The 12,471-nt window shown below is 42.1% G+C and overlaps 1 protein-coding gene across 1 annotated transcript in view; it reads left to right on the forward strand.

The window, feature by feature from the left end:
• Positions 1–12,471, forward strand: part of TENM4 (teneurin transmembrane protein 4) — a 627,658-nt gene that overhangs the window by 250,201 nt on the left and 364,986 nt on the right. Inside the window, exons 4-5 of the mRNA XM_065629610.1 lie at positions 5,146–5,434; positions 10,200–10,469. Of these exons, the coding sequence (XP_065485682.1) occupies positions 5,212–5,434; positions 10,200–10,469 (493 nt within the window). The 5' untranslated portion in view covers positions 5,146–5,211. The remainder of the gene's footprint in view (positions 1–5,145; positions 5,435–10,199; positions 10,470–12,471) is intronic.

The following is a 12,471-nucleotide window of genomic DNA, read 5'->3' on the forward strand; positions in this document are numbered from 1 at the left end:
CTCTCTTGTCTGTTTTTTGATTGATGGAAGTTTGTCTTTTGAGTGGTGACTCAGAAAATAAATCATTCCCCTTGCCATTCACTGAGTGCGATTCTGCAGCACAAAGCTGGTGTGGTTAATCAAAGCTCCAAAGAGCAACAAAAAGCAACAGAACTGAGAATGAAGAGGATAGATATAAAGGATAAAACATAATAAAAAGGATTACTTGGGAGCCAACCAAAGCAAAAGCAAAATAAAAAGAGCTGCAAATAAGCATTGTGTTTACTGCACTACTGCACCAGAACCAGAAAGCTTATTTTTTTTTTTTTGTTCCGCTTCTTGACATATCTGCAAGGATGCGAAAAGAGTCCCACACATCTAAAATATATAACTGTGTCAAGGAGTCTGATTTTTCAGGCTTTAGCATGAGAGTAACTCTTTCTGGGGTCAGCGGGATTTTTCTGCGTTGAGTATGTAAAGCCTGAAGGATGTTTCTGTTGCGAATTGTACTCCAAACCAGCTTGTGATCCAGCTGGGACTGTATGCTCAGAGGGCTGACAAAAATAAGAATGGCTATTGCCATTAATTGACCTGGAGGAAAACAAAAAAGGTGAGATTTGATAATTTATGCAGTCAGCAATATCATGAAAGAATCAAACTGAGCCAGAAACATTGAATTATAGGACAAGAAAGCCCTTTCCGAATAGAAATGCCTCAAAGCAAAAGGCTTTTTTGCTTTTATGAAGGGAAAAAGAGTAAAGGCATGGAAAGGACAATATTAGAAGCTTTGGTTTTTTATATCAGGTCCAGCAAGTTTATAGAAGCTTTTAAAATTATGAGGAGCAATCATGAAGCAGACGCGGAAAGAAACTGGTAGTTGAGTATGTAACTGAGACAAGCGTGATCCTTTGTATTCACTGTGTGCCAGAGAAGTCAGGAAAAATGTGACTTGTTGATGGCATGGATGAAATTGTAGCAGAAATGAAATCAAGACACAATGAGTAGCAGATAAAAAATTAATAATCTATCATAGAAACACTATGAGGCAAATTCCCTGACAATACAACTCCATTGAAGGCAAGATATCTAAACCACCTGGGAATTTGGCCATAAAAATGAGATGACAAGAACTGCATGTCCATGGAGAGGTGCTGGAAACCTACTTAAGTCAGTTAAATGCAACAGTTTCTTCTTTAAAAAAAAAAAGAAAAAATATTCTTCATTGTGTGTTTTGGGGGTGACCTTTCTAGTTGAAAAGTGTCTCCTTACAAGCAGCGAGAGAGAAAAAATAAAAAGACTGAGGAGAGTTAAATTTATAAAGACATGAATGAATTGGGAATTGAAGGCCTGTTATAGAGGAATGTGTATGTGAATGGTGCAAATTTACAGGGCTATTTTTGATGAACTGTAGGAGGAATTTCAGTTTTTCAGCACCTTCCTTTACAAAAAGAAAAACCTTCAGCTGGTGGGAATTCAGACAATTTCCTGATAGTTTTTTGGCCATTTCCTAAGCTGCAAGGTTACTAATGGTAATTACAGACCCGGCTTGTGCCTTGTGGCTCCAACCGTGCAGAAAGGTTTTCTTGGCACGTGTGCCTCTCCCACTAAAGGGTTTTTAAATAACTGGCCTTTGGTAGGAATTGCTGCAATACTCATGGATGGAGAGAAGCCACCTCATTTCTTTCTTATAGAATATAGCAACCGCTTCTCGCTCACATTTTGCTATCTCCATCCCCTGTGACAATAAACCACAATTTCAGTGTTCATTATGACAGCTCTTACTACAGAGCCATTGTGAAGGAGCCTGTTTTAAGGTGTTTTATTAAAAGGTATAACAAACCTGCTCCTTTTGAAGATTTGACACAAACAGAAATGGTATAAAGGAGACAAACCAATTCAATAAAGTCACTATTTTTAAAGCCAAAAAAGATACTCTATAAGTTTTACCTCTCTCCATTGTTAAAGTACCAATATGTTTGATTCAATACAGCAAAATATCTACCAAAATTTGGTAAATCTCTTACATGCTATTACTATGTTAAACTGCTCATTGACGTAACACCATTTCCTTCACTATTGCTTCTAAATTCAGGCCTTAGTTTTTGCACCTCTCAGGCCTTTACTCTGCAAAACATTTAATGTGTGTAATTTTTGGCCCGTGAGTAATTCCATTTGTATTCACCATATTGAACTTACATAGTTTATGAATGAATTTAAGTCAGTGAGTTCAGTGGATTTACACATATCTTTAAAACCAAAGTGGTGCTCAAATCTCTGTTATGACTTAAGTAAAGCTTAATTATAAGAAATCTCCCTTTTCTCCATTCTTCCATTTGTGTTCAATAGTTCATATGCATTTTGCTGACAAATAGGGAGTGTGAACTTGATCTGCTGTCATCATTGGAATAGACTGGGAAAGAATTAAGTGGATTTTTTTCTTTTTTTATAGTGTCTTAATTTCCAGGAAGAGTGCCACAGAAACCATACAAGTTGTCAGAACTGGGTTCTGTCATTGCAAAGTTCATTTTGGAGGTTAAAGAGGCAAAACCCAGAGAGCAGTCAGCAAAGTCACACAGAATCACAGAATCACAGAATGTTAGGGATTGGAAGGGACCTCAAAAGATCATCTAGTCCAATCCCCCTGCCAGAGCAGGAACACCTAGGTGAGGTTACACAGGAAGGCGTCCAGGCGGGTTTTGAATGTCTGCAGAGAAGGAGAATCCACAACCTCCCTGGGCAGCCTGTTCCAGTGTCTGTCACCCTCACTGAGAAGAAGTTTCTTCTCACATTTAAGTGGAACCTCTTGTGTTCCAGCTTGAACCCATTACCCCTTGTCTTACTGTTGGCTGTCACCGAGAAGAGCCTGGCTCCATCCTCGTGACACCCACCCTTTATATATTTATAAACACTGATGAGGTCACCCCTCAGTCTCCTCTTCTCCAAGCTAAAGAGCCCCAGCTCCCTCAGCCTTTCCTCATAAGGGAGATGCTCCACTCCCTTAATCATCTTTGTGACCCTGCGCTGGACTCTCTCCAGCAGTTCCCTGTCCTTCTTGAACTGAGGGGCCCAGAACTGGACACAATATTCCAGATGAGGTCTCACCAGGGCAGAGTAGAGGGGAAGGAGAACCTCTCTCGACCTACTAACCACCCCCCTTCTAATCCACCCCAGGATGCCATTGGCCTTCCTGGCCACAAGGGCACAGTGCTGGCTCATGGTCATCCTGCTGTCCCCAGGACCCCCAGGTCCCTTTCCCCTACACTGCTCTCTAATAGGTCATTCCCCAACCTGTACTGGAACCTGGGGTTGTTCCTGCCCAGATGCAAGACTCTACATTTCCCCTTGTTATATTTCATTAAATTTTTCCCCGCCCAACTCTCTAGCCTGTCCAGATCTCGCTGGATGGCAGCACAGCCCTCTGGCGTGTCAGCCACTCCTCCCAGCTTGGTGTCATCAGCAAACTTGCTGATAGTACACTCAATTCCCTCATCCAAGTCATTGATGAATATATTGAACAGTATTGGTCCCAGAACTGACCCTTGAGGCACTCCTCAAGTCAGAATTGCAGAAACAGGAGCGGGGACTTCTTTTTCCTTGCCCAGCTGCAGGTTTATCTCACAGCCATCCTGCAGCTCTTGTGCAGTCACTTTTCAACTTGAGAATTTGCTTAGTTATGCTTGTGCCAGACAGCCTGACAAGTGAGAAATTCAAAATAAAGTATAGTCTTCAAGCTTCTGCATTAGCATTATGATCTGTAGGTTATCAGAACCTGTGCTAAGTGTCTTCCATCCTTCACAGGCTCATCGTTTTGAGAGCCACAAATGTTATATTACACCACATCCCTTTCCATCGACCTGCAAAGCTCAGGGTGCATCCATCCTCGACTATAGCACCAAAGCCAGGGCACAGCATCTCAAGCAAGTCTGGGGTCTAAGAGTCTTGCAGGAGTAAGATTTCATTACTATGTTCAGTATTTAGCCTTTCAAGAGAGAAATGCCAATGGAGTGTGATTCAATCCTTGCCAATACGTTTCCATACCTATTTGCTAAGAAGGATTGATAGGTTTTTTCTGACCCTCTTCCTTTCTGTTTTTAAGTACTGGTAGTAAACAATAATATCCTGGTGTGGCATTTAGAGACCTGATTTCTGTTCTTTAGAGGTCAGGAGGACTCTGTTCCTGAGAAATTCAGCCTGTAATCACAGATTTCAAGGCTTAGTTTGTGGGTTCTATCGGTATTTTTCCTCATAAACCAGTTTATGTATTTGAAAACATATTTTACCATCTTGTTGCAAGTCATTGATCTTTTTTTCTTTTCCTGTGCCTTCTGTTGCATTTAATAAACTTAAAGTGAAAAGCCAGTTTATTAATTATTTTGACAAAATCACTTTTAATGCATGTTTTATTTCTGATATCAATTTTTTCTGTGTGCAGGTGTGTATGCCTGCATATTGGTGCATATATACATTGGTTTTCCCACAGGCATAAATCCCAGGACATGCTGTTACATGAAGCAGAGCACTATCATTTATTTACACTTTCTCAACTCCTCTAAATTGTAATGTATTTCCAGCTGAGTAAAGATGAGCCCTCTGAATAGGAAGACGTTTTCATCTGATTTCTATCCATATCTCACCTCTTCATTCCTCTTTCTTCTGTTTTCTTTCCCACTTGCCTTCTTACACTTTCTCTTTTTCTTTTGTTCATTCCTCCAAACCTCACGATCTATCAAAACACTTTTAAAAATATAGGATGCCATTTTTCCAAAGTCCTCTGGCTGCCCAAATAGACACATTTCAGCATGGCCTGATTTCCCAGAGATTAGGTGACTGATGTATCGAATACGTGCCTCCTGGAGGTGTCTGAATCAGTTCCCGTGGAAAGAAGACACAGAAAATCACCATCAGTTTCAAATCTCCAAGTGTGTGACGAGTTCAGATCAATGCAGGTTGCTGCGTTCATGTGTCCCGCTAGCTGTGGCAATTATTAAATGAGTCACACATAATTGAGACTTGCTTTCCATTGGTAATTGTTCTAAGAGGGTTTTCCTGCAGTCCATTAAATAACTTCTCTTTTGTTCCTTGCAGGAATGTACAAAGAAGGCAAATTAGCTTTCAGGTGCTCAAAGGCGTGAACTTAGATCCCATTTCTTTTGTTCTCTCTTTCAGGTTATTCCAATCTGACCACCACACAGACGTCATTATTTTAATGTTGAATACTCAGACAAGGGTGCCATGGATGTAAAAGAAAGGAAACCGTATCGATCTCTGACTCGGCGCCGCGACACTGAGCGCCGCTACACCAGCTCTTCAGCCGAGAGTGAGGACAGCAAGGCACCCCAGAAGTCCTACAGCTCCAGCGAGACCCTGAAGGCTTATGATCAAGACTCCAGGCTGACCTACAGCAATCGGGTCAAAGACATGGTGCACCAGGAGGCCGATGAATTCTGTCGAGCAGGTGAGCACGTTTCAGCAGATTCTGCTGTAAGCAGGATGAGCTGAGAGCTGGGGCTGTGTGGGAGGCAACCTTTGAAGCACTTTGAAGCCAAAAGCGAGATATAAAGAAAGAGAGCAGCAATGAACATCTTCCTTGTATTGCACAGACATGGGATGTGTGCAAACCAATGTCACAGAATCACAGGCTGGTTGGGGCTGGAAGGGACCTGTGGAGATCATCCAGTCCAACCCACCTGCTAAAGCAGGGTCACCAGAGCAGATCACACAGGAATGTGTCCAGGTGGGTTTGAATGTCTCCAGAGAAGGAGACTCCACAACCTCTCTGGGCAGCCTGTTCCAGGGCTCTGGAACCCTCAAAGTAAAGAAGGTTCTCCTCAGGTTTAGATCATTTCCATCTTAAGTGTGATACCACTAGCCTGTGTTTCTTAGCATCTACTAAGACACATCTTCTGTGTCTTAGTCTTTCTGCTTCCAACAGCCCTTTGTCACGTCCCACCATGAGACCAGACCCCCTGTGCACACACTGCACAGTGCTGACATGGCGTGGAATGTCCCTACCTGCCCAGAAGACCTTTTCACTGTGTCACGTGCCTGCTCTGTCATGATGGAAGTCAACAACAATCCAGAGGCAGAAGACAACCAAAGGAGAGTGCCACTGTCCACACTGTCCATCTGGGCTACAGCAAAACCCAAGAAGCCTGGAGTAAGGGAGGCAACTGAGCTGCAGATGGGACGAACCACCCTTGGCTTGTAGGATGTAGATTTGAGATAGGGACATGCTCCAATATTAGAGGAGTGGTAAAGAACTACTTTTAGGACTTACAGGAGTCCAGTTAGTCAATCTGGGCCACAGCAGCGGTGAAGATGTAGAGGTTCAAGGCTCAGCATGGGCTCCACAGTCTTGATAAGAGATTCCGGATATTCTTCTTTTTGTCACTAGCCTGAAGTCAGTGCAGTTATATTTTCACTGCTGTTGTTGCCTACGTGAGGTAGATTTCTGGCCCCTCTCCTGTTTCATCTTCATTTTTCTGTAGAGACATAAGTGTCTTAGTTCAGAAACCCAGCAGGGCTTCACATAAATTATTTTTAGAAGTCCATCAAGAAAAGCATAAAATGGCAAAGTGAGTCAGATGGAGCAGGCAGCATTCCAGACAATGAACATAAAATAGCTGACCCAAGGCTGCTTTGATCACACCCTCAGCAGTTTGGAGAAGCTGATTCCCCAAGGGGAATGCATACAACTGCACTCATTTAGCTTGAGGGCTGCTTAATTTCACTCTTCAAACACCACAAAAATGTGGTTTTGGTGCAAGGCTCATCTTTAAGGCATGCACAAGCAAAATCACTCGCAGAAGTATCTTTGTGCACGTGGCTTTGGTGTTCGTATTTCAGGATAACTGCAACAGGCAATAATTATCGAAAGGGCCAATAGGTGTTGTAAGTAATACTTTGCAATCATACAAGGAGTTTCCCTCTTAGCACCTCTGAAGTACTTCATCCTCTCTAAGGAATCCACGAGGTTATAAATAAAAGGAAGCCTTTTAGGTCATTGAGTTTGCTCACTTCATACAATATATTCACCATGCAGGATAGATGTGAATTAGTGCAGGTCAGCAGTTTTCAACCTGAACGTCTATGAGGCCATGCGGGTCCACAGAGTTCTCCTAAGAAGGCCACAAAAGATAAACAAGAAAAGCCAGAGTACTGATAGGGAGTATAAATTTGCTATACACAAGTTCATACTTCCCTAGGAAAATTTTGTAGGGTACCGAGAAATAGTAAAAATCACTCATCTAAGTGGCTGAAATTAACTGAGAAGTTAAGATTAACCATGTCAGGGCACTCGTTCTACTTCTGATATGTCACTAACAGATTTTTCAATTTATAATTTTCTCCCAGTTTATCTTAAGAGTCCCAAGACTGGCCTGTGGACTATCAACAGTTACCCCAGATTTTCTGTGCCACATTTTCCCCTGGCACAAAGCCATGAATGGACCTCACTTTGTGGTGCTGCTTGGGCTCGTGCCAACTGAAACCAAGCCTTATTATCCAGCTCGACATCAACAAGGCACAGTGAATTTCTCTCCTGCATTGGTTGGAAGGCAGGGGAGGGAAACATTTCAAATTGACCAAATAAATTCAGTAAATAAACAAGTCAGCATTTAAATGGTTTTAGCTAGAGTGAGAGTGCCAGCAAACGTGCAAGTCAGCACGGGAAAAAATAGACCAGATCTGAATTAAAAAGTCTTAGATATTTATTATCTTCCTTTTATTGACTTGAGTTCTTCCAGCTTAAAAGGCAACAGTGAGCATAGAATATGAAAATCGATGCATCTCCTGCTGTTTATTGCAAATAAATTTGATTTTCAGTTAATTGTAGCAGTCATTTTTCATAATTTATGAGCTGCTGTTACTGGAGAGGATCAGTCACGCTGCACATTGATGTGTCTGGTGATGCTAAATGTGGCTTGTTTCAGGGGAAGGTGGAACTTGCCATCAGGGACTGAAACATGCAAGCAAAACCAAAAGATTATGTTTTCCAGTACTCCACGGAGGATGGTTTCAAAGCTATCTGGCCTTGGACAAAATTAAAAACTGGAAGTCTCTGGGGAGATACTGCTTCCCTGCATTTATAACTTAAGTCAAGTTCATCTGCTAACTCATGCCATGGAGTAGCAGAGGATGCTCTCTCAGAGCACTTTGCAGTCAAGTTAAATGGATTAATTTACCACAAGCTTGCACTGTGCTCCCGGAGTGAGGCTCTAGAATTTCATGGAGGTGTGAGGCCCAAACAATGTTCTCTGTCCACTCTATCTGAAAGCTTTAATCTTGTTTGGTCAATTAAAAAGGTGTGAAGTTCATGAACGCTTTACATAGTTTGAGTTCTATCAGCCATACATCCGGAACAAGCTGAACAGTGGTTATCTCCTCTTGACATCAAAGAGATCCTTCTCTGAGCTTTGCATGGAAATGTTGTCCAGTCCCATTATTCACCTTGCATTCAAACCCTGTTAACTATGAGCTGCAAAGTCATCTGAATGAAGCAATGTAGTAAAGCAACATCTGCTTGGAGCTGGCTGATCATTTGATGCATGTGTGCTATAATATGAGAGACCTTCCCTATGCAGCAGAGCTAAGGGACAAGCCAGGTTATTTCCAGAAGCATCAAACCAGACTGTGGAAAAGTAGAAATCTGACTGTTTTCTATTGGATACACATTTTCCACCAGATAATATTTAACATCAGCAAATGGAAATGTGGGGAGAGCCACATGTGTGGTTTTGAGCAGGGAGAGAATCATAATTTAGTTTTGGATACAACCTTGCGGTCCAGACCAGATGAACAGATCTCAATAACACGTAGATATGAACTTCACTGTTCAAGGCTAGGTTTGGACCTGAAATTTCATGTTCAGATTATCTTGTCAAAAAAATGCCTGAGCTGCAAACACTGCTCTAAAACTGAGTCTGTGGCCTGGGTGTAGATTGGGCAGGTTCCACCTCTCTTTTTATTGTCATAGATTTACTTATTGAAGTAGTGGGAAGAAGCCAGCTAGGGTAAATTTGATCAATGGTGTTGGTATTTGGCCATGATCCAGGGTCCGATGCCTCCTACCAATTACAGATAGTTCCTTAATCTACCCCATCAAGACGTAGTGTAACAGGAGCAGGGGTGCATTGTTCCATATAAATGCATGGTGCAGCTAAAGGCCAAAATCTTTTAAAGGCATTCAGGGCTTAAAAAAGAAAAGCATGCATTAATAAACAAACGTGGATTAAAATGGAGCCACTAATTGCTCTCCACAGCTTTCTTGTGCAACTTTCCGAACAAAGTGTGCTAATATTTGAAGCCTCGTTTGCATGGATTCGATCTGATTTTGAAGCTCTGCAGGTAACTAGACATGAACTCAGGATTCATTTTTCAGGTTATATTTTTAGTCAGCTAAACAATTGCATTTATTTGCAGCCAAATAACCTCTGCTGTGACTTGTATCAGAATGAATAGCTAAACTGAGTCAAGATGTGAGTGGTCAGCAAGGCGAAAGTGAGATCACCAAAGGCAATTTAAATCCCCAGTATGTAATTTCAGGAATTTCAATGAGCAGAGCTCACTCAAATTTCCTAATGTAGTAGAGCTGCCAGGTATATGGTCAGACTTGTGATCATTGCATGCCTCATTTTTCTTTTCTCTCAAGAAGATTACTCTTTGCCACTCCTAAAGAATTCCACCATTTCTGCATCCATCTTTGCTTTCAAATTTGATTATTTCATTGAACACACCCTGAGTATTTGTCAGCTTCCAGAAGCAGGAATTCAGCTGCTTTTTGGTCTTGGCATGGTCACTTGGTCTCCCACTAACCAAGAGCACAAAACAGGAAATTTTGGTGTGACGTCAGGACTTGGGAACTGCTCTGCTTCCCTTGTAGGCAGAGGATGAATGGTTCTGCCATTGACTTGTGCCAGGTGAAACCATCCTCTATTAGATGTGCCAGGGGAGGTTCAGATTGGGCATTAGGAAAATGTTCTTCACCCGGAGGATGCTGGAGCACTGGTGGAGCACCCCACTTCCCAGGGAGCTGTCATGGCCCCAAGCCTGACAGTGTTCAAGAAGTGATTGGACAACACCCTGAGATGCATGGTGTGAGTTTTGGGTTTGTCCTATGCAGGGGCATGATTTGGACTCTATGATCCTTGTGGGTCCCTTCCAGAACATTCTATCATTCTGTGATTCTATTAGACTAACCAGGCTGCTGTGTTTTCTCCCAGGAGCCAACTTCTCTTTACGAGAGCTGGGTCTCGAAGACATGACACCCACACACGGGACTTTGTACCGCACTGATATCGGGCTGCCTCACTGCGGCTACTCCATCAGCGCCGGCTCGGATGCCGACACGGAGGCAGACGTGGTCATGTCACCCGAGCACCCGGTGAGGCTCTGGGGACGCAGCACCAAGTCCGGACGCAGCTCCTGCCTGTCCAGCCGGGCCAACTCCAACCTCACCCTCACCGACACGGAGCACGAAAATACCGAAACTGGTAAGTGGTGACGGCGCATGCGGTGTCAGCCTCGAGCTCTGCCAGGAATGCCTCTTCTTGCCGCTCCACCTTAATCTTCCTTAGGTTTTATGTTGGCTTTTTGTTGGGTTTTTTTTATCGGGCGCAGTGAAAATACTCTTCTAATAGCCCCACGCCGTGGCCTTTTGTACTGTCCTACAGAGTGTTTGTTAATAAACTGCTGCAGAAGCTCCTACTTATTTATCACAGCGACAGAGATCATTAAGTGGCTGTAATACTCTCTCTGCTTTTTGTAGCGACCTTTCAGAGAAAAAGCATTTAAATCTCCCCTCCCCTGGCCGATGCTGCTCTTATCTTTGCTACAGATTTTCAGGGCAGATAATTTCCTCCTTTTCCTCGCCGGTTCCTTGACAGGAGCCGTTTCATTTATGTAAATCAGCTGACTGCTCTCAGAAGGAAAATGACGGTGAAATATTTTTAGAAGCCTCTTTCTTCATGCGAAATAAAAGCTGAAGGTCACAGATATTTTTTTTTTTTTTTTTTTAATCTCTGTAACTTTGTGTCCCCAGCTGCGGGGACTCCTGCGTGTGTTTTGTAGGTCTGCAAACCTTTTGGTCAGCAGTTCTGCCAGGCAGTGTAGAAAGGAGAGAGGATTTTGATTCAATTGCAGCTTGACCTGGGGGTTCACACAGCCCTATATGCCTTTGCACCTTTAATTCAATTATGGCACAGCCTGCTTCTTAATATAGCCGCTGCGTACAAGGCATCGGGAGCTTGAACTCCGTACAGAAAGCTGATGTGAAATGACTGTATTGCTTGATCTCTTTATGCTTTTTTTGCCACAGTAGTATAGTGACAAATGATGATAACTTTTCCTTGGGAAGCCATGACACGGTGAGACATACACCACCCACATGATTTTATGTTTAACTCCAACAAAATTACAGGAGAAGCTTATTAAGTTTCTGCTCAGAGATAATAATATAGCAGGCAAAGTTCAAAAATAAATGGCCTTGTTTTTAAAGGACGTACAGAAGAATCTTTTAAAATTATCTTTAGAATTTTTTTTTAAGTTTCATAGTGTAGTATCTTACAGCTGTGCACTCATTAGAACAGGCAGATATGCAGTGCCAGGTTATATAATTTTCCTTCCAAGCCTTGTGTTTTGTTGAAAAAACGAGGCATCATCAAGGTCAGAGTTTTGTGCACTCTTGAGGAATCACTAGAAAACAACCAAATGCAAACACCTTGCACTTCCATCCCATTCTCCTGTACTTTTCATGGTGGTGTATAAGCAGCTACCTCATACATTTTTCTTTCCATGCTTACTAAGAAAAGCAAAGTACAGAATTTTAGCCTTTTTTTTTCTTCCTCAAGTGTGAAGAATTACATCAGCTGCTAGAGTCTTTTTGCTGGTTTCCTTAATGCTATCTCTACATGTGCAAATGCAACTTTTTACCTATAGGTCACTTAGAAGTGAAATTATATTAGCAACAACACATTAGCAACAGCACGTGCCTTGAAAGGCTTTACTGAAACTAATAACTGAGGCAGTAATACTCATGTCAGGACTGAGACAACCTCCAATTCCTTTTCCCTTACATTCAATGACACACTAAGCATTTGTTGAATCACCATTTCATAGCAATCAGAAAAGAGAAGGCAGAAAGGTGAAGAAGATACCTGCAGGTATTTTAAGTGCTGTACAAATATAGAAGGAGTTTATATGGGTCCTGGGCTTTTGTAGTTTTAGATGTTGAGCGTTTTGAATGAGAAAGGCTATATGATACTCAAAAACAGAAAGTGTTTGTAGCATAAATAAAATCTAGAGATTTATTGGTGTCCAGTATGTAATTGTATTATTCATATTGACAAAAAAAAAAAAGGGTGGTGGAACTTGAGGGAAAATATTACTATCCAAACTGGCTGTTTGGGAGGTTCATCTGATGCTTAGACTTCCCTGGGAAAATAGGAGAGACATTAACCAGGTTCAGGTCACAAAAACTGCTTCGGAGCTAAGAGA

This window comes from Caloenas nicobarica, chromosome 1 (genome assembly GCF_036013445.1).
Source record: "Caloenas nicobarica isolate bCalNic1 chromosome 1, bCalNic1.hap1, whole genome shotgun sequence".
NCBI classification, from domain to species: Eukaryota; Metazoa; Chordata; class Aves; order Columbiformes; family Columbidae; genus Caloenas; species Caloenas nicobarica.